General features: G+C 44.1%; 1 protein-coding gene across 1 annotated transcript in view; it reads left to right on the top strand.

Moving 5' to 3' along the window:
* CHMP2B (charged multivesicular body protein 2B) overlaps nucleotides 1-27,315 on the top strand; it is a 104,111-nt gene that overhangs the window by 55,623 nt on the left and 21,173 nt on the right. Inside the window, exons 3-4 of the mRNA XM_078658339.1 lie at nucleotides 14,009-14,203; nucleotides 25,827-25,929. Coding sequence (XP_078514465.1) covers nucleotides 14,009-14,203; nucleotides 25,827-25,929 — 298 coding nt within the window. The remainder of the gene's footprint in view (nucleotides 1-14,008; nucleotides 14,204-25,826; nucleotides 25,930-27,315) is intronic.

Genomic DNA, 27,315 nt, shown 5'->3' with positions numbered 1-27,315 from the left:
CTTCATGTAAGGTGAAGTCATTAATTATTCATAGTACAACACCTGCGACCATCCACTTACATGTATTGAAAATGGACCAATGTACTTCGGTGGTCTATAAGTGGGTGAGCTTAAAGGAGAAAACCAACCACTCACATAATGATTTGTGGTAGCGTCACAATTGTAGTCATTTTTGTGGCAGTAAAGAACGCAGCTTTGGTTCCACATCTGTGTGCAGCCCTGAAGAGTGCACAGCTTACCAGAGCGCAGGAAGCTTGGTTTCTGCGGTCAGCTTTTGTCGCACTATTCTAGAGGTGCGCTTTCGTGAAGAAAAACAAGCGGTGCTGTGAGGATGCAGTACCACAGGCTGCCACTAGGTGTTCCTTGGGACCTCTTTTGGCCACAGAAGGTACTTCACCCTGCAACATGGCTAGGGAAAAGATATGGCGCAGAGGTTAGAGCTGCCGACTGTGAAGCTGGGGATCCGTGTTCAAGTCTGGCGTTGACTCCGAATCCTGTGATAATGGGCTGATCCTTTAATTTCCTCTGAGTGCATGGATAGGTGCGCTATATAAATAAAAGCTACTAATTAAAAATAACAATAAATCAATGCATCGATCTCTGGGCGGCCTAGCAGTTTTGTGCAGGGAAGTGTGGTGAGACGGCAAAGGGAGATTGAAAGACTGCACTGCAAATCATGCGTGAATTAACCCAACAAAAAAACGAGCCGTGCCCTCGGATGGGTGGTGGGGGCCTGCGAACAGTGTTGTGGGAGCGGTGAGGTGGAGGCACAATGAGATCAAGGGACGGCAACCAAATGAAGTGACTGACGTTTCATTGCACAACACTTAACGAGCAAAGAGGCAGGCAAACGAAAAAAAACGAGTTCTCTCAAAGTATAAATAACCTGAACAGTAAGAACACATGTACCAGGGGCAGTTCTCCGAGGAGGATACAACATTCCAAAAGGAGGGGATACGAAGTGCATTCACCAATGAAAATCCATCATTTCTAAAGGACAGCAAGTGGAACCAATAAAAAAAGATGGCGTTTTTTCAAGCCTATATCCTAGATACAGCATGTCTTGAAGACACCGCACATGCGCTGCCCAGGTGAGACCCAATAAGACCTTTATTGTGATTCTTACTGTAAACTCCAAATAACCTATATAGGAATAGAAAGCATGTGACTTCTGTAAATAATTAATCAATATTATTATTTTTATTTTTCTAAATGTTATTTGCTTTTGTCTGTACTTATTAGTTGTATATACTACACCCCCCACCATCTGGGAGGAAGAAACAGAGTAATGAAGATTGGCGTTAAGTAATCTGAGCATTACTTCCTTCCTCATCATCCTTCTCACAGTTATTATATGTGAGGATTTACACAAGCTTCTAATTGAATATACGACTAGAATAATTGTGCCTAATAGACAAGTTATATTAAGATGTATATTTTTCACAAAAATATAGTCTACATTTGTGTTTATATAAAAAATCACAAACGTAAGGAGATACAATTCATTCATATCAATCTAAAAGGTAAAAAAGTAATTTCCTGACTTACCTTTGGACAGCCGAAAACATATCTCCATCAAGAGCTGAAGAAAGAAACCACCACCTCCAATTTCTATTCATAACGATTAACAAATGTACTGGGGAAGTCCCAAGTAGCTGCATTACATATTTCTCTCAAGTACCCCCTTGAAGACTGCCCAAGAAGCTGCCATCTATCTTTTTATCTTTGTTAAATCAAGTTGGGCAGAGGTTTTTCCCACGACTCCTAAGCCAAGAACACATTATATTACCCTTCTGCTAATTGTGGATATGGAAGGTTTCAGACCCAGAACTACTGAAAGTTACAAAAAAGGACTGCACTTGCCTACAAGTTTTCCATTACAAACAAACAAAATAATAAGGCTCAGTGAACTTCTAAACAATGACTCTTTTCTTCTGGAGAAGTAGGATTTGTGAAGAACACTGGTATGTGAAAAGAAGGTGCTATTTTTGGCAAAAAGGTGCGTTCTGTTCTAGGGAAGTCCTATCTGCGAAAACTTTAATATATGGATCAAGATATAACAAAGTAATATCTCCTATCCTGCGCCCAGAAATTATAGCTACTAAAAGAACATTTCTTAAGACGATAAGTTGAAGGGGACATTGTAATGCTATTAGCACCAGTGGCAAACCCTTACAGCGGTGCATTTCCCTATTCCATCATGGAACGTCCCGTGATGGAATAGGAAAATGCAATAAAGTAAGGTGATTGCAAAAAGCCTTCAATAACCTGGAAGCCAAAACTTCAAGAGATAGCAGCATATCTTGGTCTCAAATTACCTTAATCATTGCACCTGATATGGCTCCTACTTCAAGCCCAGGGGTCTCCAACCTTGTCTGCAGTGAGAGCTACTTCTGATCACTGAAAATGGTCGTGAGCTACTAAAGGCCAAGCACCGCGCACATTTTTCCGAGCGAGACCGCCTCACACCCAGCTTCAATGATTTTAAGCTGAATTTCTTTGGCGCCCATACTGTGGTTAGATAGTAAGTAGAGGCATCACTCTGTGCAGCCTAGCCCCCAATACTTGTATTGTTTCATGGTACCAGTTTTGCCTGTAAGTCTGGATCCCCCATTACTTAAATATTATTATAAAACCACATTTACGCTCTGGGCGCTTTAAAGCATTACTTTTAAATGTTGATAGTATTAGTGGTTTTGTGTTGTTTTCTACACTACATCATGCCTATAAAAACGTATTTGACTCTTAGGACTTGTTAGCAGATGCCAATGCTGTTGCTTTTTTATGTAATTGGCCAGGTGTTTCCCTCTGGTCCTCGAGAATTCTGGATAAATCCATGGCATCCACATAGGAATCATTTTCTTTCATGGTAAATATCTCCTTTGCATTAAGAGTAATGTAGCTCTTACCCACCCTTCAAAGCTCCCAGAAAGGCCTGCACATGCCCGTCATCTTGCGTTTTTTTGCAAACCTTTAAAACAAGCATTTACAATGCAATGGTTTCGCCTTTGGAAAAGTTAGAGCTATTGGCATTGTAAATGACAACATTTGTATTTATGTGTAGGTTTTGAAAACAGATAAATAAATGGCATTGTCATTTACATTGCCATTAGCTTAATCTCTCGCAAATGTGAGACCTATTGTACCCTACGGACGAGCTCAGCAGACAGCAATTACTACCACACACACACACACACCCAGAGCCACACACACACACCCAGAGCCACACACACCCAGAGCCAGCCACATACACCCAGAGCCACGCACACGCACACCCAGAGCCACACACACACCCAGAGCCACACACCCACACACCCAGAGCCACACACACCCAGAGCCAGCCACATACACCCAGAGCCAGCCACACACCCACACACACACACACAGAGCCACACACACACACCCAGAGCCACACACACACACCCCCACACCCACACACACACACCCCCACACCCAGAGCCACACACACACACCCCCACACCCAGAGCCACACACCCCCCCCACACCCACAGCCACACACACCCACCCAGAGCCACACACACACACACACACCCACACACACCCACCCACACACACACACACCCACCCACACACACACCCACCCACCCACACACACACACACCCACCCACCCACACACACACACACACGCACCCACACACACACACCCACCCACACACACCCAGAGCCACACACACACACCCAGAGCCACACACACACCCAGAGCCACACACACACACACACCCAGAGCCACACACACACACACCCAGAGCCACACACACACACCCAGAGCCACACACACACACACCCAGAGCCACACACACACCCAGAGCCACACACACACACACACACCCCCAGAGCCACACACACACACACACCCAGAGCCACACACACACACACACCCAGAGCCACACACACACACACACCCAGAGCCACACACACACACCCAGAGCCACACACACACCCAGAGCCACACACACACACCCAGAGCCACACACACACACACCCACCCAGAGCCACACACACACACACCCAGAGCCACACACACCCACCCGGAGCCACACCCCCCCACCCAGAGCCACACACACACTCGGGAGAGCAAGCACAGCGAGGGGGCAGGGAAGCAAGCACAGCGAGGGGGCAGGGAAGCAAGCACAGCGAGGGGGCAGGAAAGCAAGCACAGCGAGACAAGTGTATCCTTGACACATCTGCAATGTTCTCGTAGTCCTGTGCAGAGCCAGCTTTGGGGAACTCTTATTAAAACAACTGCTTGAAGGGCCTCGGGGAATATAAAGTTAAATTAACAGCATCTGTAAATATTGTGCTTTCCGCACTGCAGCCGGCACATATATATGGTTAAGTCCCTGCAACTTACTGGGGTCCTTCTTTGCTGTTGCATTTGTGTTCCTTTAATGAAAAGCAGGGATCAGTCCTCAACACAAGGCAGCTTTTGCTAGATTGAGAGTCCTGAGGCACAAAACAAAGAGTCACACGCATTCAATGCAAACATCATTACTTCACTGCACCTAGGGACTGGGCCTTGCACAAATGTTACAGCTGGTTACTAGAGCATTCCGTTAAGGAATAATGCACCACAGGGAAACAAGCAATCGACCGCATACGATCCTAAAAACCGAGCATTTCATATAGTAAAGAACTTCCAACTCTGTCTGTGATTTCTACAAAACAGTCGCACATTGTCCACCATTGTGGAATGAGCGGCATCAGAGTGCTGCTTCCGGAGTACGATAGGACAGAAGTGGAGATGTTATGATCTGCACACATCCGCTTCTATGGGTGAAAAAATATATTGCTTGAGAAACAGCATTCTTAAGAAAGAACAAAAGAGAGACAGCTTGGCTTCTCCATCCACACCATGAGAACAGAGTTAAGGAAGTAGTGACAAAAGAATAAGGATTTTGTCACTACTTACTTTATCTGTGTTCCCGTTATTTAACGAATGTGCAGCCTTTTTTTAGATCACCTCAGACGAAAATAAATAAATATCCTTAAATTAGCGGGGGGAGGGGGCGGGGGTGCTTGCTTTTAAACTGAACAAGTCTTGACCCACAACAGCAGGTCCTTACTGAGACTACACTTTTGAACATCACGTTTTCATAAGTGTTCGTTTTGATGTATTAGGAACCGCGTAAAAGCACCAATGAGAAATGATTTACACAATCTGTTTTGCCATGGCAATGCGGTAGAATCAAGATAATTTTTTTACCTCAGACATTATTAACTTCTCTCGCAGTGTTACCACAACTTGGCAAACATATATCATTACGCTACAGCTGAAGCCTTCGCGCTCGCGCTGTTAGTGATGCAGTAAACCCTGCGGGCCCTGCGCCGGGGTCTTACCTGCCGGTGCTGCGGTGGCCAGGTGTGCCGGGGCTCCGCCGCGCGCTGCCGCCGCCGCCGCTGTCTGCTGAGATGATGCGCGGGGAGGAGGAGCCGCTGTCCGCGCCATCCGCCTGCGAGAGGCAGTGGAGGGACGGGGGGCCACTGCGGCTCATGGCACGGGCGGAGGTGTGGTGGAACGGCGGCTGTGGAGAAGAGCCGCTGCTGCCCTGGGGCCGCGGGGCTCCCTCACCTCCACAGGGCAGGGAGGTGAGGTGAGGTGAGGAGGGCCTCGGTGTTGTGAGCAGGTCGCCACTTCTTCCCCGCACTGCGCACGCTTCTCCACCGCAGCCCTCCTCAGGGCTGAACGGAGCGCCGCTGGCTGCCTCTCTGTGCAGCGCTGGCTCAGCTGCAAGGCCCTAGTGCTGCCGGCGCCTGGCTCTAATCTGTGGCCCAATGGCTGGTGCGCCCCCGGGGCATGCTCCCTGACTCTAAGGGTCGCGCAGGCACCGAGCTCTAATGCGCCTGTAGTTTGTGTGAGATGCAACAATCTAACTTTTATCCTTGGCCATAGTCCCTAGGTAGCAAACTAGCTCCACTTCCATAGACATGTGACTAAAATACAGGTGACTAATTCTGGGGCATGGCCTGCTTCAATGTGCGCCCGCCCCAGCTCCACGAAAAAATGGCGGCCGCATTGCCGAGAAAAAAAAACAATTACCAACCGCCCACCGCTGCATGACATTTTCAAAGGGGCTGGAAAGGGAAAAATTCGGCGGAACTCCCACCAATCGCCTCAGGAAATGACGGACAGATGTCTGTTCCAATGGCTAGCCTCCATTTATGGAGCTAGCCAATGGAACAGAGAGGCGGAACAAAGCCACACAGTGTAAAGACATAAGATTTCGCCCTGCGCGAAAGGCTGCTGCGCAGCTTTCGACAGGCGAAACCTAAAAACTGTCCTTCTCCACCATGCCAATGCTCAACTCTCTCTGAAAAAGCACTTCACTCAGTGTTATAACACATGGCTCGACTCGGCAAAGTCCATTCTCAGAAAATACAGTTATTGTCGGTTCACCAAAATCGTGCTTTATATCTGCCTTCGTTTGGCATGCAGTGAAAGTGACTCAGTGTATGCAAGACCCTTTGATTTTTGCCACTTTATTATGGGAATTGCAAAAAACACAGTTGATGGACAGAATGTAGAACAATGTCATACATTCACCCCAGTACAAGGATCTGGGCCTAAATCCATCGTTTTTTTTGCACTCCACACCACCCTGGGTTAGACACTGGCTATATGCAAATCAGCTCTGACCCTGTGCCTCATGGGAACAGTCCAGTCCGAACTACCAAGCCATGTCTTTCCCAGACCGGAATCAAGCATCCAAGGACCGGTTTCTGGCTATCAGCCTTCATCAGCCTGGATAGCTTGACTCCAGTGGTGTGGAGAGCCTGGGACTCACGTCTGAGCATACCCAGCCCACTCGGGGTGAAAATTGCAAAAAACACAGTTGATGGACAGAATGTAGAACAATGTCATACATTCACCCCAGTACAAGGATCTGGGCCTAAATCCATCGTTTTTTTGCACTCCACACCACCCTGGGTTAGACACTGGCTATATGCAAATCAGCTCTGACCCTGTGCCTCATGGGAACAGTCCAGTCCGAACTACCAAGCCATGTCTTTCCCAGACCGGAATCAAGCATCCAAGGACCGGTTTCTGGCTATCAGCCTTCATCAGCCTGGATAGCTTGACTCCAGTGGTGTGGAGAGCCTGGGACTCACGTCTGAGCATACCCAGCCCACTCGGGGTGAAAATTGCAAAAAACACAGTTGATGGACAGAATGTAGAACAATGTCATACATTCACCCCAGTACAAGGATCTGGGCCTAAATCCATCGTTTTTTTGCACTCCACACCACCCTGGGTTAGACACTGGCTATATGCAAATCAGCTCTGACCCTGTGCCTCATGGGAACAGTCCAGTCCGAACTACCAAGCCATGTCTTTCCCAGACCGGAATCAAGCATCCAAGGACCGGTTTCTGGCTATCAGCCTTCATCAGCCTGGATAGCTTGACTCCAGTGGTGTGGAGAGCCTGGGACTCACGTCTGAGCATACCCAGCCCACTGCATGCAAGGACCTTGGAGTTTAACATTGCTGCCACCCCGCTTTATTATTGAAGGCGATGTACAGCACGGTAGAAGTTCAGTGCATGCAAGACCCTTCGATTTTAACCTCAGCTGCCACTGCGATTTACTTCTGAAGGCAGATGTAAAGCACAGTGGCAGCCGACGTTAAAATCAAAGGGCCTTGCATGCACTGAGCTGTTTTCACTGACTACTACGCGCATGCAAATCTAAAGCTCGGTGTAGTCACTGAAAGTGGCTCAGTGCAGGCAAGGACCTTGAATTTTAACCTGGTCTGCCACCGCACTTTACTGTGGAAGGCAATGTAAAGCGTGCTAGCGGCCCAGTGAAGGCAAGGACCTTGGATTTTAAATGTCGGCTGCCACCGCATTTTATTATTGAAGGTAGATTTAAAGCACGTGGCAGCCGACGCTATAATCAAAGGGCGTTGCCTGCACTAAGCCTCTTTTACTGAAAATGCGGGTACTTGAACAATAGCTTGCCTACCTGTGCAGGTACTCGGCGAGGATCAAGCGGCAGATATCAAGCGCTGTGCAAGCCTGGAAAAGGCGCGTGACTGTGCAGAGTGCAAGAAGAACGTCACGTTCGTTGGCCTGGCCCACCCCGCCCCAGCTAAGCTCAGTTCGGCCATTCTGAGCAGCCGCTTTGGGTGAGAGCGGGCAAGCACTGAGAATAGCCCTAAAAGACACTGACGTGATTATAAATTAATGCTCAGAATGAAGCCTTATTAGATACCGGCGCGAGCTACTCCCAGGGGGTAGGTAAGCTACTGGTAGCTCGCGATCGACCGGTTGGAGACCCCTGAGACCTTTGGCTGATATTGCTGAAGAGGCTGGGCTGTCTTTGTTCTCATATGCGGACAACACCCACATTATCTTCTCTTGCTGTGGAGAGGGCGGCTGAGACTTCCCCAACAGTTGGGCCTCGGTAAAATTGCATCGTGGATGCAGGCTAATTACCTCAGGCTCAACGGAGAGAAGACTGCGGTCCTGTTCTTGGGGAAAAATAGAGTTCTCTGAGGCCCCTGTCTGGCTGAGTGAGATGGGTTCTCTTCCTTAGCCCTCCTGCCAAGCTCGCAACTTGGGTGTCATTATCGATGACTCCCTAACTATGCAACCTCAAGCTATTAAGGTAGCTGCCACTTGTTTTATCATCCTGAAATGGCTTAAAAAGATTACTTGAATGGTGCCAGAGCATACCCAGAGAACAGTAATCCAGGCGCTTGTCGTTTCTAGATTTGGACTACAGTAACATGCTTTATCTGGGGACCAACAAGGCGGTGACTCGTAGGCTACAGCTGGTTCAGAATTCTGCCGCAAGACTGCTTTGCCGGATTCCTAGAGCTGTCTTAGTTTCTGGTCACTTGCGTGACCTTCGTTGGTTCAGGGTAGAGAACTGAGTTAAGTTCAAAGCCCTGAGCTTCACCAAAACTGGTGTAGCCAATACAGGCAGGCCTTAGTTCAACACTACGCGTCTTCGCGCTGTCTTTGCTCATCCACCCAAGGGAAATTTTCTGCGCCTAGAGTCAGACTATCCCGGATGGGCGGCCAATCGTTCGCATATCTTGGCTCCTCCTCCTGGAACTCCCTACCCACACCTATGCGGAAAGAAACGGTGTAGGCCCAATTTGGCAAATCCTTAACACCATCAGCGCGGTCAGATTTACCGCGGTGCGCTGAAGATTGTAAAAATCCGCGGTTCATGACGAGCTCAGCTCGTCATGAGTGTACGAGAGGTGTACCTCATGACGAGCTGAGCTAGTCATGAGCGTCGAAGGGGTTAAAAACCCGGCTTTATAATCAATAATCCAAAGTGGATTTCTGTTCCTTGGCCTGGTTGGCGCCGGGAAACCCTTCTTGGGTAGCTGTTGCGCCTTATAAATTAAAATTAATAATAATTTCAGTTCACCCCACTCCATCCCACTCTTCCGCACTCCAGTCTACCCACTTCACCTCAATCCAATCCAACCCATTCTACCTCAATCCAATCCAACCCACTCCACGTTATTCCACACCTCCAACACACTCTACACCACTGCACGTCTCACACTATTTGCCACTGAACTGTACTCCCCTACTCCAATATGACACTCTACTTACCCTACTCCTCAATACAACACTTTACGCCCCATAATCCACTATGCAACATTCTACAGCAACGTACTCCACTCTACTCCATTCTACAACATTCCACGCCACTAACTTTTAGTCCTGCTGAACGGCAGCCACACTGGTTTACAACATGGCTGAAACCCAATAGGTATTGCATAGGCGAGACGTATTGACTTTGCCAATGCTAGTTTATAGATGGAGTGTTCGCCTCCATTGTTGCACAGTACATGCTTCAGCCAGCACTCAAGTTCATGAACAGCTTTTTCGTGCTTGTGTGTGTGTGTGTGTGTGTATGATAGCGAACTCGCATCATACAATGTAACCCCATGAGACTGTGCTGCATTAACTAACAAACACAGTCCCATGAACCTCTCATGAGTTTAAAACACTGCATTTCTCCTGCTCTGCAGAAGGAAAAAAAGAAGGCAAATTTCCTTTATTTCTTTATACAAGAAAAACTGGATCATTAGAGCGACTTCATTAAGGGGATTACAAGTAAATTGCTGCCGCTAACAGACTGGCCACTTCATGGCCCTGGAGACAAATACTGAAGCACCCTGATATAGTGCTTCTGCTTTAATACTTGATAAACCCCAGTGCACTTGCTGAAGCAAAGCTGTTCCTTTAATTTACCTATAGACTCCATGTTTAAGAGGTAGATTAAAAATTATTTTACACGTATGACACTATGTGCTTACCTTTGAATCACCGCAGTAATCCATGCATGATTCGAGTAAAACAAGACAGAAGTAATGCGCTTTCTATTCCTGTTTATGCATAGATTATGTAGAGTTTATTGTAAGGGATTAACCTTCAAGGCCTTATTAGGGCTGGCGTTCGCCAACACCTTTTGATTTTACTAAAATTATATGTATACTATACTTACTCAAAGAGGCTTTTAGCCAGCCCTCTTCATTCAGTGGTCTGTTATTCACATTTTGCTTCTGTCCATTACAGCAAGGGGCATCAGGTCACCCTATTCAGCCTCTGGTTGACTTCGCTTTAAGTGTCTGCATTTTTTCTTTTTCACAAAGAGCACATCCACACACAAAGTAGTTCCTTTCAGCGCAGGTGTTTTTGTTTTAACTTTATAACTTTAAACATGTTGCTTTTGTGTTAGAATCTCTTGGGACAGCAGAGCACTTTTGATACCACCAAGGCACATCCCCGCTTCATCAGTTCCGTTCTCTTGTCAGTGGTGCTGTAAGTTGTTTTGGAGGGCCTTTTGTTTATCAGACTACTGCTATTTCACTGCATAACAGACAGTGTCCATTTGAAACTGTTCTGTATTGTTATGCCTTCTTTCTTGCCTGGTTTCTTTCTTATCCTGTTTCTTTATTGCCATCTTTCGTTCTTGCTGCCTTTATTTCTTTTTCTTTCCTTCTTTTTCTCCTTTCTTTCATTCATACTTTCGTTCTTTACTTCTGACTTTCTTTCCTTCTGTCTTGCCTTCTTATGTCGGGGTCTTGCTTTCTTTCTTTTTTCCTTTTTTCCTAATTTCTTTTTCCTTCTCTTTCTTTTGGGTTTTCTCTCCTGTCTTTGTTCGTTCTCTCGCCTTCTTTTCCTACTTTTTCTTTGTTGTTGTTTTTTGCCTTGCCTTTATTTCTTTATTGCCTTGCTGGCCTTCTTTCGTTCCTTTATTTCCTTAGATCTTTCTGGTATTCTTTCTAGCCTTTTTCCTTCTTGCCTTCTTTCTCACAGGCTAGAGGCTAGCAGTCAACGCCAGAGCGATTGGCTTGTTTAGAGATGTGTTACCCACGACATTTTGTTTTTTCTAAAATTATGTATATAACCTAGTTCAGCCAGACTTCATCCTGTCTGTGGATGTGGTATTCTCATTTGTCAAGAGGCAATATGTTAGCCCACTTAAGTACACAGGAAAGTAGGAAGAGGCTCTCTCTGAGAGATCCCTTCATTTCTTTTCATTCAACTTATTACGCTTCTGCCTCTGACAAGATAGTCTCAGAGTTCCCTCTGTGGCTTCCATGCCTGTGCTGTTTTGTGATCTCTTGCCCACTCAGTAAAGATTAATTTAGCAATGGATAACAACATTACCGGATGAGGCCACTGATGCCTGGAAGTCTTTCTCCCGCCATTTTCCTCACTGGAAACGGCAGGAAATGTTTGACACCTTCAGAGTAATTGTAGAAAGAAAGCGAACATCAAAACAGGAACCTTAGATCTTCATAAATGTTCTAGAGATACACTTCCTCGGTGTTTACACCAGTTTGTTAGCTTTCCTTAATCCTTTAGGGGACAAAATAAAGTATTCCTGGCTATCTAATTAAACGGCGTAAAAGTAGACTAGATTATATTGATTGAAATTTGTGATTGTGCACGCAGAAGTTTACCACTTGGGTACTTGGCATTTTATTAGTTTATAAGCTAACGTATTAAACAGTAAAGCACAGCAGGGGGGTTTGCTTCTATTATGAATTTGCATGTGGCTGTGAGTTATTGCTGCAATAATGTTCGCCTGTCGACGAATGTTGAATTGCGTACTAGAAAACAAAAATAAAGAGGACATAAGTCCGCTTTTATTTTATTGAATTCGTAGGCTTTTTAAACTCTACTAGAATTCAGTTTCTGCACATGGTTGCGGTATTTACAAAATCCTTTAAAAAATGTTTACATTTTCATTTTTTATTTTTACGTGAAGGGTTATCCATTATATTTCGAGTCCTAGTCTATCAGTGCAACTGAAAGCCATCCAATGTTTTTTTTTATATCGCTGAATGAAAACTCTGAATGAAAACTGACGTAGAGTTTCCCTTCACTATCTCTGATCAGCTAGATCGTTTAACAAGCATTGGCAATGCCAATAGGTCTGGCATTTGCTGTCTGTCTTATGACTTTTTCAAAATTGAAGTGATGGATAAAATGCTTGAATTGATCTCAGTTATTGGCAATCACTCATTGCCTCATGACACTCCATTGTTTTTTTACCCACCGTGTTACCTCAGTTTGGACCCAGCCATATACAAATTAGTCTTGACCGTGCTCCAATTGGAACAGTCAAGCCTGAACTTCCAAGGGGGTCCTACCTGCACCGGAACACAAGCAATGTAGATCCGGGTTTGCTCTTATAAGGGCTCATCAGTTAGGTATAGCTTGGGTCCAGTGGTACAGTGAGCATGAGACCCATGTCTTGGCACACTCATCACACGTAGGACAACAAAAGCAAGGTGATGGATCGAATGCTTGAATTAACCTCAGCACTGGCAATCACTTGAACCCTATCCGAATCCATCGTATCTCAAATCATTTTTGTCGTACTGTTTATTCATCTTGTCTCTTTGCCTTAATTTCTGCTGACTCAATTATCAACTTTTTGTTTAGTAACTGGTAGATTTACTCATTATCTGACCTGAAAGATGGCAAGCTGTATTTTTATCTGTGATAAAAACAGATGCAGGCTTGAACTCAGGGTGCCAGATCATGAAACCGTTTTCACTGATGCTATTTTATATAATTGCCGTTAAGCTAAAACAGTGCTTGGTGCCGCACATTTTACCTCCGTATTATGAAAGCAGGTTTCTAAATTTGGGAATGTGTGACAATAATGTTTGTTGTGTGGTATTTTGTCCTGGTGAATGAATATATATATATATATATATATATATATCAAATGCTGCTATATTTAAAACCAAAGCAGCACATGAGTTTACAATTTCTGTGACCACAGCCATTTACAACTATCTTAAGATAGTAAATTAGCAGTGTTCTAGCTCTTTAACTATTTAATACACTGATCAGCCAAAAACCGAGACAAAGACTTAACCGAGCACTTGCAGCACTGACTTTAAGTGATCCTGCTGAAGTTTTCATACTCTGTATTATAACTTACATTATATATCGACGCCCAAAAACGCAAGAGGAAGATTTATGTGGTGATCAGACCCTGAATATAAGTTCAAATTGTTTACGCCTTACAGCCAGCGTACCTGCAGTCATCTGATTAACCCTATGCCACTGGTTGTGAAATCCATTGATGCTCTTATTAGTTGCAATGTAATGCTGCATATATATTCATTGATCAGGTTTGAAATCTTAATTGCTATACAAGTCAAACAAAACATACAGGGCATGGGGAAGTAAATATGCTCATATTTTCGGAGATATACATATGAGATCAACACATAGGCAATAGGGATACTTTCTTTTGAATAGTGTAAGACTCAAAAGAAGATATACGCACCATTTGTCGTGTAGAATGTCCTGATGCAGTGCATTCCTTTCTGAGTTTTGTTTGAACAAATTCACCTTTTTCTCAAATTGCACAATGCGCATTTAAAAAAAAAAAGTGGCAAATATTTAAGATTTTTTTTTTTTTGCAGTACCTTAATGAAAAAATCTCTATCCCTGATCTCACTTTTGCTTTTTTGTACTCTTTTCGAAACAGGAACTTGAAATTAAGAAGATGGCTAAAACTGGTAACAAAGATGCCTGCAAGGTTTTAGCAAAGCAGCTTGTTCAGCTGCGGAAACAGAAGACAAGGACCTATGCCGTCAGTTCCAAGATCACATCCATGTCAACACAAACCAAAGTAATGGGTTCCCAAGTGAAGATGGCCGGGGCAATGTCGACAACTGCAAAGGTATTGTAAAATTTTAAACTCCACTTAATGATATGTCGTTTTCTGCTTTCAAATCTCTGTTGGGCTTGGAGTACTTTCACTATTCTCACTTGATACTTCTCACTTAATACTTCTTACTTCTTATTGTTAACTGCTGATTTCTTCACAGTTTTTCCTTGATTTGACGTTCACCCTGCTCAGAAAGTCCTCTCCGTAGCATTCTGTCTAGAGCAAAGTCCTTTAGTAGTGTGCCTGCTTCAAATAACCAACTTTGATACCACCTATCTCATTCTAGTCAATTTTCCTTTTCATTCTCCTAATTCGTTTTAATTTGGCTTTGAAAATGTTCCCTGCATTTTATTCTACATAGTTTCAAATGTTTTCAAAGAGTCTCTCTGAGTCCCTGGTACAATGTTATACACAGTTGTTTTAAAATAGAAATGAAAGTACAGTAATGTGTGCAGCCTATCTTCGCTGTTTGAGCTTGCTGTGCATCGGTGTGGTATAGAAGAATATATATGTAGAAATCCAAGGAGATTCTATTACTCAGATTTTCTACCTCACACATCTGGAGGCAATGCTTTTCCTGCACTTGGCTCTTTTTAGAGTTTTCAACTGATTTTACAAGCATAAGAAGAGAGGGACTGCTTCACCTTCTCACTGGTGCTTTGCACTACGGACACACTTTCCCCCACATCCAGTTCTAGCCTCTACAGCTTTCAGAGTAGCGCTGATTAGAAGAAATGTCTGTTTTTGTGTTATTCGAGGTGTATACCTTATTTCATTCAGGGCTAAATCACCCCTCTTCAAACCCTGCACATCTTCTGGCTTTAAATAGACCCTTAAAGATACACCATACATTTAGAATGCATTTGCTTCTCGCACCCCAATTATGTGCCACACAAATTGACAGTTTTTTTCTGGCAAATATTAAAGAGGGCCTTCAGTGAAGAATTTGTCAGAAATGCTCCAACAATGTCTGAATGCAAAAGCATAAACATGTGGATGCTTTCACTACCGAGGATAAACAAAGGAAGGTTTCTGAACCAATTTATCCCTATGTGGAAATGGCTCGCTCCTCTGTGGATAGATACCCACCTCTCACGAATGTGATAGTACTCTTCAAAACCTTGTAAAAACCAAACCTTTCTGCCTGAAACTACTACCTTCTGATCTATTATCACGTAGTCAACCAGGCTCTTGTAAGCGGCAGGGAAGCCTCGCCTATCTATTGCCATCATATTCACAACCTTTTTGTCAACTACTGTTCATGCAGTCCTGGTTGACCTAATCTGTCTGTTGAGGAAGCCCTTGTGAAAGCCCTTTCCTTCTCCGAAGCATTAAACCTGATGAAATCTGTCTCCTTGCCTGCAGACCATCTTCAGAGTGTGGGGTTCCCTAAGTTTGGCAATGCGATTAGTTTTACTGCTGAAATTAAATTGAATTGCAGAAGCTTGGGTGATAGCTGCCATTCATCTTAGGGTCTCAAACTCCTAGCAAAAAGGTCATGGTAATAGTCTTGGGGAACGGTATTGGAGCAAGGTCCAGCTCCGAGCCCTTTAACATACCCCAGCACCTACTTTAGCCAAATTATAGGTTTTTTGTTAGATTCACAGGGTGGAATGAGAGACTAATGCCGTGCTCATATTCCTACAACCAGGATTATTGTTTTAGTTTCTTAGAGTTCATGAGTTGTCATGGCACTGATTCAGTAATTTCAAGGGTCCAGATGAATTTTTATATGTGAAAGATAACTCTGTGCAGAGATACTCATTAAATGTAATTCCTAATTAATCAAGCAATGAAAATATGCTTATTAAGCAGCCTTGTTGGGATACCACAACACACAAAAGACTTGATTACTCAGAAAAATACTGTTTTCATTTTCACATGAAGCAGTTTTCTGTAATAGGTACAGCAGTATCAGAGGTATCCTTGCTGCCTGGCTCAGGAAATACCGAATATCCCGAGGCTTATCTTTCAAACCAAATAAAGCAATGTGACAAATCAGCAGAGCCTCGATGTTTGTCTCTTGCCTTCTAACTTTACACACTTAAAGGTGGATCATCAGAGCAACAATGCAAATTTGCAACTCCTTCAGTAATGGGAACTTGCAATAACAAATGCTCAATGCATATTAGTGTGAATCACTCCTTGTTGAGGTTTTCGCTCTTAATTTGAACTAAGTGTCCTCAATCTGAGTCTTTTATGGCAGGGCCGGGGCTCCCTTAGGGACTCATTCATGTATGACAAAGATTACCTTATGCTTCTCACCATGTTACAAAGATTGCTAAAAAATTGAGAATTAATCTCCTCTATTTTCACCTTTTACTTTCACTTCTTCAATTTAGGATTTTGAATACTACAAATCTTTGAAAGAACAAACACCTGAGCCTTCCCAGATACACAATTTCCTTTTTATATCTGCGGTTGTACCCTTTCCTGAGGAATTTGGACATTTCCTACGTCTTTTCATATTCAGCCTGCACACAATATTGGGGCAAGGATGGATTTATCCAAGGCTAAAAAACTAAGAGTTTACTGTTGTTCCACTTGTAAAATTAGAGCATCAACAACGAACACGCTAAACTATTTAAATGGACCGACAAGTCTGTTAAACTTAATGCTAAGGTAATGTGCATAACCGTTTCCCCTCTTCAGAGGATTGAAGCCGTAAAATCATATTGACCAGGTCCAAGCATTAACCATTTAATCCTATGACCTTTTGTGACTTGAAATTCCCTACATGAAAGACAACCTCTAGTCATATAACTGCATGACCAGTAGAATTGGTTAACTGCTCACCCTGTAGGCATTTGAACTCTGTGATATTCCACTTTTTGCCACCTCTGTGACCTGTTTCTCACCATATTCCTTCATAATGTTAAATATTTTTTGTGTTCTGTAGTTTACATGCTTTAAGATTAATGGAGCTTGAGGGGTGCCTCATATCAAACAATTTCCTAATGTGGCCATTGCGCTGCGTTGTAGTGTTGATGTGTGACTCTAACTACCAAAAACTTTTTAAAGTGACTTTTCCTTTAAACTGGCATTTCCCCCAAATTTTGGTTGCACTTATTTAAACCACACAGTGGGTTGTCTGCCATCATGTGTGCAACATCTGCTCGTGATTTAATATTGATGTGAATACCTCAAAAGATGACTGCTGAGTGGTATAGACTAGTGAGGAATATTACATTTCCATTTAATTTTAGATCCAGTCACATGTATCAGACTGGATCTGAAAACTCTTCATGAACAGTAACCCATGTATGCCGGTAGGTGGCATTGTTTGGATCTGCGTGGCATCACCGTTCACTCTGTAAGTGGCACATGCGGTGCTTATATAGATGCCACGCCAGTGCTCTTGATGCCAGTTTGTTGAATGCTGAGGTGGTAAATGCCATGGATTATGTTGTAAGGTTGCGCTCTTTATTGTCTCTTGTGTGAAATGCAGCCAACTGAATGGTTTGATGTTTCCACTCAAAGACGGTTGGAGGAGCCAGCTGATGAGAGGAGGCGACATCTGGTGTGGGGTTTCATTTGACTAAATAAGCCACTTAAAAGATACTCACCGACCCTTGACTTCTCATTGAACCCAAAATAAATATTGGCGACGAGTTGGGCAACATGACGGTGAGGACTTGAAGCTCGGCCGACGTGGTCCTGCAAATGAGGGAACCATTTACCTATATGCCCAAATGGCTCCCTCATTTGCATGTGCCATACCCCTTTAGAAATAAGGGCACTCCCCTTGGCCTCATACCATGCACGTACTGCACTGAGCAATCCTGCATGCCCCTTCTGTAATGCCAAAAAAGCCCATTGTGCAAAAAGTGTTAATATAAGTCATTTTCAAGCCCTGGACATTACGTATAATGTGGCCCTGCTTTTGGAAGTTATCCCAAAAGAGGGTTCCATATTCGAGATGTCTTGGTCTTCTAAATGACAAATCATTTTCTCTGGGATGGAAGCGGATTTAGGACATGTGTCAATTGAATTGCTATACACCTCCAGCAAAAGAGAGGATGAGAACACACGTGTCTTGAGGTAGTAGGCAGAATGATTCAGTTTGGTGAACTTTCAAAAGACTGCTGTGTTTCACATGCATGCAGTAAGTAATCATAATCTTAATTAAATCTAAATGAAAGAAGACCTCTACACAAAAGAAGAGTGGTGTTGGTGTTTAATTACATTTCAGATTTCAATGCTAGGAAGTTTCTCCTATTGTACCACAGTGGGTTTTAGGAAAAACATATGATGAAGTGAGTTTTAGACTCAAAGCACCTGCCTGTGATTCTTGTCCTGGATGCTGTAATGGTTTCGGTTTCATAAACTTTTATTCGATTGCCACGTTATTGCAACCATAAAAAGTACAAATAAAAACATTAAAATTATGCATTGTTAAAAAGAAGTTTTTAGGAGCAAATCTATCATATTGTAAACAAAATGTAAAAATAAAAATGAGAATTACTCGTAATTACGTCGATATTTGATACAGGCTTTTAAGAAATTAGCTACATGCTTCGCTGTAAAACTGGAGTTCAGACATTGCAAGGATAGGTATGCTGGGCGACAGGTTCTTAGGCCTATTAATCTTAACAAAGGCAAAATCCAAACCTTCCTAGGAAAAGAATAAAATTTACAGAAAAAAAGAATGTGTATAGTTGATTGGGGAGAGACATTGTCACAGGGACAGGGAATGATTATAGGGGACCAGTTTTGTACATTTGGAAAGGTTACAAGCCGGAAAAAAGAATTGAAACGAAACCTTGTAAGAAGATACTTTTCAAAATTGTTCAAAAGGAAGGTCAGATATGGTTGAATGCCCACGTGGGTCTGTACAGCGATCATTTGAGAGTTTGTGGGTTTTACCAATTCCACCGAGCATCGAAGATCTCTTAAATGCGACAGACATAGCTTTTTGAGTTCTTTCCTCGATGTGTCGGTCATGCTCGGGGGGTCGTTGAAAAAGTTGGTACGGACCATGTTCCGGCTGAAGTTCCTTATGTATACTAGCCAGGGTATATTTTCCCAATTGTCAAGAGCTATACAATCCAAGATTAAGGAGCGTGTTAAATGGCACTCCTCTTTGGTCCATATACGGTGCCACAGTAGCATAGTTTGGCATCGAATGGTGTCCGTGATATAATCCATGCCTAGTTCAGCTAACGAGGCATAGGTTGGGGCACTGCGTGGTAGGGCCAATAAGTATTTAGCAAAGTCATTCTCGATCATTTGGAGTGGACTTATCGGGCCGTAGCCCCAGACCCCTGCGCCATACGTTGCCACACTGTGGCACTTAGCGTAATATATGGTAAGTAATTCCGGGGGAGCCGGTTTCCCCAGTTTCCTTGAAAAGGATATTAGGGCTGCAGTGGCTCTTAAAAAGAGCAGTTTTTTACTTGCCACTGCCTGTCGCCAACTCAAGGAATCGTCCACCAGGATGCCCAGATAGGGATAGACACGAGTTCTTTCAAGCTTGATCTTGTCAACAAAGATGGGTTTAGGTCTTTTTATTTTAGGGCCAAGGTGCATTACGAATGTCTTTTTTATATTAACCTTAAGGCCGAGAGAGTCCATATAGGAGCAGTACTTGTTGAGCTGTACTTGAAGTTGGGTCAACGTCCTGGCGAAGATGACAGAGTCGTCCGCGTATAACAATGTTGGTATGGGACGGTGTTTAATTTGCGGAAGGTCCTGGCTCCCTTCTAGCATGGCTGCCTCGAGTCCATTGGTGTACAAGTTGAACAGGAAGGGAGCCAGTACACAGCCCTGTCTAACTCCTTTTGTTATTTGAAAGGGGGAGGTGAGTTCTCCGCTGATCCCGTACCTTACTCTTGCTGTCGCGTCTGAATAAAGTTCGCGCAAAATGCTAAAAGAGCAGGATCAACGCCCATTTCCCCGAGCAGAGACCAGAGTTTCCCATGCTGTACACAGTCGAACGCTGCACTGAGGTCGACGTATACGAGAAATAGATGACCCTTTTTTGCGTTCACGTATTTCCCGATCAGGAGGGCGAGGTTCAAGGCCTGTTCTACGGTCCCAAGACCCGCCTGGAACCCGTATTGAAGGTCGGTTAAGATGGAATTTGTTGCTGCCCACTCCTGGAGACGTTCCAACAGCAAACGTCCCGCTACCTTACCCAGGGAGTCCAGGAGGGAGATGGGTCTGTAGCAGACCGGATCATTCCGGTCGCCCTTTTTAAAAATAGGTAGAAGAATGGATGAGGACCAAGAGTCAATGAGACCCGAAGTTGTTACCGCAGTCAGAACCTGGGTAAGAAGTGGGGACCAGAGCTCGATGTTATGTGTGAAGATATCCACCGGCACCCCATCTGGGCCGGGGGCCTTACCTGGTTTTGACATTTTTAGGGCCCTAACCACCTCCCCGTGCTCAAAACGGATATTTAATGGGAAAATATTTGGGGCCGCTGCTAAAACAGTGGTAGGGCTTCCCTCTGTCGGATTTATTTGTGGACCACCAAAGATTCTCGAAAAGTGGGCGACCCATTCTTCTGCAGTTACTGCGACGTCAAGATGTTGAGATGACGACGGGTTTGACAAGAAGGGGGATTTTACAACTCGCCAAAAGTAACCACTATCCCTAGATCGACAACTGTCATGAAGTTGTAACCATAAATTTGCTTTAATATCTTTAGTTCGTTTTGATCTTTCGGCCTCTTAAAGTTTTCTTAGTTCTGCTATCACCTGGGGGTTTCTCGGGGTAGTCTGTAGAGCTGACTTGAGATTAGAAAGTGCTTTCCGACACCCACGGTTGAACCAGCCCTCGGCCGATGGTTTTCGTGCAATAGAGCGAGTTAATTCCTCTTTTATAATTCCCAAAATCCTGTCAAAGCTGGCCAGCACTGTTTGGGGCGATGAGCCGGGATCTAGACAGTTGTTGACAGAAAGGTTGGCTTTTTTGAGGACTTTCTCTGTTACAACGTCGGGATCTATTTTTGCCCATTTCACTGAGAACCCATTCAGTTTGTCCATTTTTAACGATTCTTGTGTTAGCAGGCTTCTGACATTTAAGTGTAGTGATAGAGATTTTAATTGAATAAAAATTCTGTTAGGGAAATGGTCACTAGAACTGTCTGACCCTGTGGAACATTTTGTCAATTGGCCCCTTAGATTCTGAGAACAGAGGATAAAATCAATTGTGCTGGACAAACCCCTACCATGAAATGTCGGGGAGAAGTCAACTTGTGGGTGGACTAACTGATTTGCCTAGTCCAGCTCTAGCGTAAAGAGGCTCTCGTTCATGGAATTTCCGTTAGAACTATGTGCAAAATGGGCCAGAGGACAGTCGGTCTCATCAGACAGTCCGCAGATCCCATTTCTATGATTAGAGCATAGAGGGATATTAAAATCGCCTCCCCAGATGATGTAGACAGGGAGAGACGATGGCTTATTCAGCTGTGACCTTAAAAAGATGGTGACTTCGTTTATTATCTGCGCACACTCTGAAGGTAAGAGATTGTTATATAGGTTTACCAGGAGGTAGGTGCATCTATTTTCGGCATGGATACTTAGGATTTGATAGCAAACCTCTTCTTTTAGGCTGATAAATTTTGTAAGGGGGAGAGTGTTTGTTACATAGACTACTAGACCACCCTTAGGTCTTCCGAAAAAACCCTGTGTTGCTGGTATAAAGAAGGTGCTATAACCCGCCAAATGGACGGGGACAGTTAGCCAAGTCTCTTGGAGACATAGAATGTGGTTCTCATTAATCATATCCGCCCACGATTGCAAGTTGATCTTGGAACGTAGACCAGCAATTTTCCAAAATAGGACGGATAGAATCGTCACATTAGATGGAAGGGAGGCACATGCTTGGCTGTGTGGAGTAGCTATGGTTGCGTTATTAGTCATAGTTGTTTGAAGGGGACTAATCCGAATCTCGGTTGGGGAGGGAGGTTTAGATCCCTCGATCACTGGAGACATTTGGCCGAGGAAAGATTCAAAATCGTCCCCGACGTGTCCTGCGAGGACACAGAGAAGTGGAGAGGATAAGAAGGGATGGCCACAGGTTGGTGGCGATGGTCACAGGTTGGTATTTGCCGATAAAATCACCGATACTCTCTTTGGAGTTGGTGGAGAGCTAAATGTCCTCTGGAGCTGGTTATTGCGATGTGAAATGGCTGACGGTCAATCGACCGTTTCTAGACAGTCATATCTGTTTCTAGTTGGAAATCCTTGCCATCCCGCCAAAGGGGCCTGTTTACTACTGGGATGCCAAGGTCGGAGTTGCCAGTCTCTGCTGCTATTTCTCTCAGTAAACCAAGGAGCCTCGTAATCCCAAGGCCTCTCTAGGGGATGCTCCCAATTTGGAGCCATTGAGTATTGGTTACTATATTTCGGAGGGTAAAAAAAGGAAAGATGATAAGCATCAATCCCCCCGCTCTTGGCTAGAGCTGGCCATGAGCAGATATGATCGACAGTGGCCGAATCTTCACAGTTCAATACAATACAGTCTCCCTGAATACTTTTGGGTTCCAGGCCTATCCACGATACTCTACGCACAGTAGAAATTCTACTAGTATGTGCGGATTGAGTTGGCCTATGGATGTTGAGCCATTGTAGAACTTTATTTTGAAGGGACCAGGATGGTTCCTCTGTACTTTCCGGAAGCTCCGGGACCCCCGTAAGAATGACGGTAAAGGGGGACGCTTCACGTGGAAGATGGATCGGGCGCCTAGACTTAATCCCCCTTTTCCCGTCACCTGGTGCATTTAACGTGGGGTACCGGGGTATTAAGGGTGGGATTGGTCCCTGGGTTGGTGGCTGAACGGGACCCTTGTCAGGAGTAGGCTGAGTTGGAACAGGTTGCAGGGGTGCTAACTGGGTGGAAATAATACTCTGGGTCTTATCTACGGTCCCACTTCCAGAAGTTGGGGGAACCGGGGTAAGTGGCTTCTTAACGTTTAGTTGGATAGTTTGAGGTATTGTCGTCTTTAGAGGTTTGGGCTCACTGGCTTTTTGGCCGCCTTTAGCGCTAGAGCTTATGGGAGTCCCCTTACTGTCCCCTATATTCTTATTCAATTGACCCAAACTGTGATGGCTAGATGGTTTTTGGGTCAGTTTTGCGAGTTGTTTTTCGATAGCTATTATACTACGTTCTAGGGGTTGGAGATGGTGCTTTAGGATTTCCCTGAAGCCTGCCAAAAGCTGGGTATTTGTACTGCATAGGCTGCAGGGCTCCCCCGCATTTGCTGTGGTTGGAATAGTTAAATTTACAGGAGGATCTGTAAGGTTGATAGATTGTATGGTCGGGTCGTTTAGAACACCCTGTGCTATTTGGGGGTCAGATCTTTCTTTGGTAATTGTGACAGCTTTCGGGTTTCTGGAATTATCTTTTTTCTTATCTTTTTTCTGCTTGGGGACCGCTACCTCCTTCACCCCCATATGCTGAGATCATGTGTCTGGGTCTTGAGACTGTAGTAACTGAAGGTCTGGTGTGTTTTCTAGATTACCTAAGGAGTCTAAGTCTAGTGATAGATTCGAAACAGAAAGATCAATAGATTTCGGAATTGAATGAATTTCTACTAGAACATTTGGTAGTGATTGCGATGATTGAATTGGTACTGGTATATCTAAGGGAGATTTGGGCGGGGATTGGGCCAGGGCTAAGGGGCCCAGTGACGACCTTCTGGCTGCTGCGAGATCTTGTGACACCCTTCGCTCTAGAAGGGATATACTTTGATTGATGACTTCGTTAGTTCTCGTAATGAAACGGTCAATAGGGCCGGTGGGCATAGCGTTAGTCATGGCCGTCTTGCTTCTAGTCTCCCGGGTCATGATGATTGGACCTGGGACTCTACTTGATAGGTTACGTTTAATCAAGTGACTGTAGCGAGCGGTGACTAGTCAGAAATACCTGGATCGTTGGGTCGAGTACAGCCTGGTAAAAGAACCACGGGAAATGGCACGGGCCCGCCCTTGGCCCGGGCTTCGCCCGGCGTCCCGCGAGGCGGTGCAGGTGTCACTTTTATGCGCCTCCTGGCGCTGGGTAGTGACGCTTCAGTGGTGGTGACGCTGGACGCTGGAGACCTCGAGGGCTGCCGGGAGTTGTAGGCAGCCCCTCGCCACGCTCCGCTCGGCGGCCCTGCTCTAGATCGTAAGTGAGCAGCTGGGCAGCGGGAGACAGGCGGGAGGGTCTCGACAGCCGGGTGAAGTTCTTTGGGCAGATTTGGTCTGGAAACAGCAGGAGTTAGGCAAAGGCAAATTGGAAACGATGAAACGCGAACTATGCTTGAACCCGATACTCTTACTCTACTGAGATGCAGGCATTTGAATTACCAACCAAAGCGAAGCCTAGACTATTGCGGCGGAAGAACAGAGGAAGACGGCAAAGTATGATAATTCCCCTTTATTACGTATAAAGTAAAGAGATAGGCACTGGACACCCCTTCTTTTGCAGATGCGTGTCACACTTCTCACAAAAACATACCACACTGTAGCAAATACCAATCCGAGAACCCGCACACGCTGTAATATCTCAATGTATTCTTTCTCTTATGGACTACCCAGCACCTCGGGTACTAAAATGGAAACTTCCCCAGTAGTTAATGGTCGCCCTGCAGAGGTAAATACATCCCTGTAAAGTCCCCCTCCACCCCGCACCCCCCTCCCCCTCCCCTCCAATGCTAAAAAGAAGTCCCTGGAAATTCCTGTGGTTGGGCAGGGATTTTACTAAAAGGACTATTGGTACTGTACCCAAACATAGATCTTGGATATTGGTGATATATACGATAGCTCCATATCTCCTTTTCGGCCCCATGTTTCCAAATAGACAATATATACACTTTGTCGATTTTGGCCTAGGTCATATTATAACCTAATAATATGTGTATTTGTAAAGCCTTGTTGATGCTAAGGTGTTTTTGAAATGGCAAATAACAGATATTTATTGTTAACTATTTCTATAGTACTCCGCTCTGAGTGATGAAACATTAGATGGATCTGGCAGTATTTCTTTGACCATGATGTACAACAGAGGTCCCTGCAATGGATCCATTAGTCCACCAGACCTGGACTAGATCATGAAAGGAGGTGCACATGTACCCTTAGCGAGTGTATTGGAGGACATTCGATGGGAGAAGACATCCACTCCCTAATTGCTAGAAGTGTGCGTGTGAGAAACAGCATATGCTACTCTGTCAGTGCACGCAATTTTCTTCTGCTCGAGATGGCATTTGAATTTTAGGAGAGGGTTGTTATGATCGTGAAATGGTGTTAGAGTGCCACTGGTGTCATGGTATCTCTCCTTCACGCACATGCAGTAGAGTGGACCCTCTGGGAAGGAGCAGTACCCCCATGCCAACATGCTGCTCCATTGCTGTGCAACAAAGTAATAAATATCAAAGGCGTTTGCCCAGGGGCACTGTGCTCTGATGCATTGAATTGGTAATGCTCATCTGCTGGGGAACTCAAAGTTGTTTATTCTGTGATTCAATTCTTTGCCCTCTCCTAGCACTTCCAGAAACCGCATTACATTGCAGTTTTGAGGCAAAGGTACACAAATTAATTTCTCACATAATTCTTGGGATGCAGTTGCAAAAAGTATATTATGTATTGCTCATTGCTAAAGAATGTGGAAGAATAGTTGTTTAACACTGCTGTTTTCTTAATATTTCCAGACAATGCAGACTGTGAATAAGAAAATGGATCCTCAAAAGACAATGCAGACAATGCAGAATTTCCAGAAGGAGAACCTTAAGATGGAAATGACCGAAGAGATGAGTAAGTAAATTGTTTCTTCGCTTTGTGGGAATAGGAGATTAATATTAAGAGCCATTAGCAATCGATGCATGTCTGAGGTCTCCTGCAAATTGCTCTCCTAAGTGGTTGAACTACCATATAGTCAAAAACACTTAGTGAATGCTGAGCCAGAAATGTATAGAGGGGTACATGAAAAAGGTGTGTAGAGAGCTTTCCTCCTGCAATAGGGGCTCATTTAAAAAATGAAAAATAATATTTTGCTGAACTAACTTACTGCAGGTGTGAATGTCAATTATTTTCTTTTTCTATGTATGTTGTTAATTGTTCAGCTCTTATGACCCATGTGTCATCTATTGTAAAAATAGATCATTTGTCGGACATCATCTTGCATGCGATTACACCTGGTTATAAGTTAGGTGTGTATTTTTACGTTTCACAATCTATTTCGAATACAGACTTTTTGTCAATCTTGTGGGATTTCTTCACTCTCAAACTTAGGCTTGGAGTTCTAGTTTGTAGCCATTTCCAGATAGGATTACCCTTAAAAGCAGGCAAACACTCTCATATACATTTTCATTTATTTACATATTTGTTGCATTTAGATTCCAAATCTTCAAACACATACCATTAATAGAAGGAGTGTGTGCTTCTATGATGGAATGAGAGGAGAATACCCCCACAGGAAAGAGCATTTGTATAGTAGAAAATATTGTTCCATGGATATAAAAGAAAACTAGAGGTGTAGTCCCAAAGGCATTTTGTAGTACATAAAGTAGTACTCTTTTATGTACGCTTGCATGCCTTTGTGAACTAGCCCTTAAACATCTAAAATGGTAATATTCATTGGATATTTCTCTTGCATTAGTACAATTAGAAATCACTGTATCCTCTTTCCACTCTTATTGATTGGGGGTTAGAGATTTCAGGCCAATTCACAAATGCATATAAGAGTCCATAAAAGAGTACTCCTGTGGTACTCCTTCCCGTACTAATATAAGCTTTTGTTAATCAACCCCTCAGTGCTGAAATGAATCTTTTAGTCAGAGCCACACATTAAGAATTTTTCACATGGTGGAGACTTCTTGTGTGTAATTCGGTTCTGCATGTTTTAAAGGTGTTTCCTACTCCTTCATTTTTACTTTATAATAGAGGAAGCAAGTCTTATGTTGGAGGGTAGTGTTATGTTTGAGACATGTGTGACTGTAGATACACATGATTAGCATTAGTCTGCCAGTTAGAGTTGGGCTTGGATGTGTGCAAGTTGTTTATTTTCGAAGACTTCTTTCGAGTCACTGGTATAGTGACTCCTTCTCTTGCTCGCAGTGCGCATGGTCCTCGACTCCATTGGTAGATTGTTTTCTTCCGCCATCTGGTTCGGATGTGTGCTCCTCTGCCACGGTTCAACAC

This window comes from Lissotriton helveticus, chromosome 8, assembly GCF_964261635.1.
Source record: "Lissotriton helveticus chromosome 8, aLisHel1.1, whole genome shotgun sequence".
Lineage (NCBI taxonomy): Eukaryota > Metazoa > Chordata > Amphibia > Caudata > Salamandridae > Lissotriton > Lissotriton helveticus.
Note: the sequence above shows the minus strand (reverse complement) of the source record. Positions and strands in the feature narration are given on the sequence as shown.